The 1,601-nt window shown below is 43.7% G+C and overlaps 1 protein-coding gene across 1 annotated transcript in view; it reads right to left on the bottom strand.

Moving 5' to 3' along the window:
• The window catches only part of LOC101853854 (mucin-3A), a gene marked incomplete at both ends in the record, with an annotated part of 32,866 nt that overhangs the window by 20,966 nt on the left and 10,299 nt on the right, over positions 1–1,601 (bottom strand). The window contains 2 exon segments of the mRNA XM_035969857.1: positions 512–567; positions 1,091–1,338. Coding sequence (XP_035825750.1) covers positions 512–567; positions 1,091–1,338 — 304 coding nt within the window.

The following is a 1,601-nucleotide window of genomic DNA, read 5'->3' as shown; positions in this document are numbered from 1 at the left end:
ACACACACACACACACACACACACACACACACATACACACACAAATAAACAAACACAAGTATCTATATACATCTGAGGAGCAAAGTTTTATATCTTATTTTTTATAAAGAGAGAACAGTGTCCGGCGGCCATAACAGTTCAAAGTCTAGGATATATTAATTCAAATCTATGGGCAGCCATGACAGTTCAAAGTCTAGGATATAATAATTCAAATCTATGGGCGGCCATGACAGTTTTCGATCTAGTATAATAATATCATACTAATATCTTAAATCTACGGAGTAGAACTTTTAGTTTTAGTAAGAGTGTTACATCACTTGCAACACAACAAGGTCATATAAGTGCCTAAGACTAGAAGTGTTAGAAGAGAGCAACAAACATAATATTAAAAGAGAAGGAGGAGGGATCAGGACGATAGATGTTTGATATGAAAGAAGGAGCAAATAACCACCAGAGCACCCGCCAACCACCCTCTTAGACATAATGTCAAAGAGGTCAAAGGTGAACTCACCTAGCTTCTAGAGCCGTCACTGGGATGATATTGCCGGCTCGGAAAAGGTTCGTCAGCTGAAAACGAAGAAATAGTAGAGGTTTTAACGGCCCTTCCAACACTATTAGGTTATTAAGTCGCTTTTAGGCACAAGGGGGGCTATCCCCAAAATATGCTGTTTTGAGCAAATCGTTCGGAGATGGACGTTAAACTTGAAGATCCCGCCTCTAAAATGGTCGCTTTTAAGGACAAGCAGGCTAACCCAGATTTCGGGGAGTTTCCAGAAATCTTGACCTACACCAAAAGTGGGAAATTCGAGTAAAGTGCCTTTTCCCAAGGACACAACGTCGGACCCAGCTGAGGCTCGAACCTCCGAACCCCTCGTCAGCAGCTGCAGGCAAGGTGAAATAATGATGGTGGTAACTGTAGTAACAACGACTGCAGCAATAACAATAACACAACAGTAGCAATATCAGCGAGCGCCGTAAACCTAACCCTCCTCCCACCTCCTCCCCCCGCCCCCACACACACACACACATACACACACACACACACACACACACACACACACACACACACATCTCCCCATCCCGCACTCACCATCTGGTTCACCCAGTCCAGAAGGTCTCTGTAGGGTTGCGAGTTCGAATCCCTCAGTTCCTCAGTCCACACAAAGCCCTCGGTGATTTTGAAAGACACACGGAGCACCCTCGGTGGAATGCCTGTAGTCTCCGGTGACGTCATCCCTGTCGTCCCCAAGGTCGTTGTGGTCGATGATGATGGTGGTGTTAGTGTTGATGGGGTAGTCGTAGGCACGGTGGTGCTGACTTCCAGCTCCACCTCGGTTCCTGTGGGGATTTGGGCGAGGAATAATGCAGGAATATAAAAAAAAGTATCTTCTAGTTTTAGTTTTAGTTTAAGTAACAATAATAATAAATAATGGATTGCATTTTTATAGCGCATATCCACTTATGCAATGCTCTATGCGCTTAACATGATACATATCATGGATTTACAAATCAATTTTAAAGGTACATAGTGTTACATACTCGTGCAAACACATATTCACTCACGCACGCACCACACACACATACATACGTACATACACACA

Source organism: Aplysia californica, unplaced genomic scaffold (assembly GCF_000002075.1).
Source record: "Aplysia californica isolate F4 #8 unplaced genomic scaffold, AplCal3.0 scaffold00189, whole genome shotgun sequence".
NCBI lineage: Eukaryota > Metazoa > Mollusca > Gastropoda > Aplysiida > Aplysiidae > Aplysia > Aplysia californica.
The sequence above is the reverse complement of the archived record's forward strand: the minus strand, read 5'-3'. Positions and strand labels throughout refer to the sequence as shown.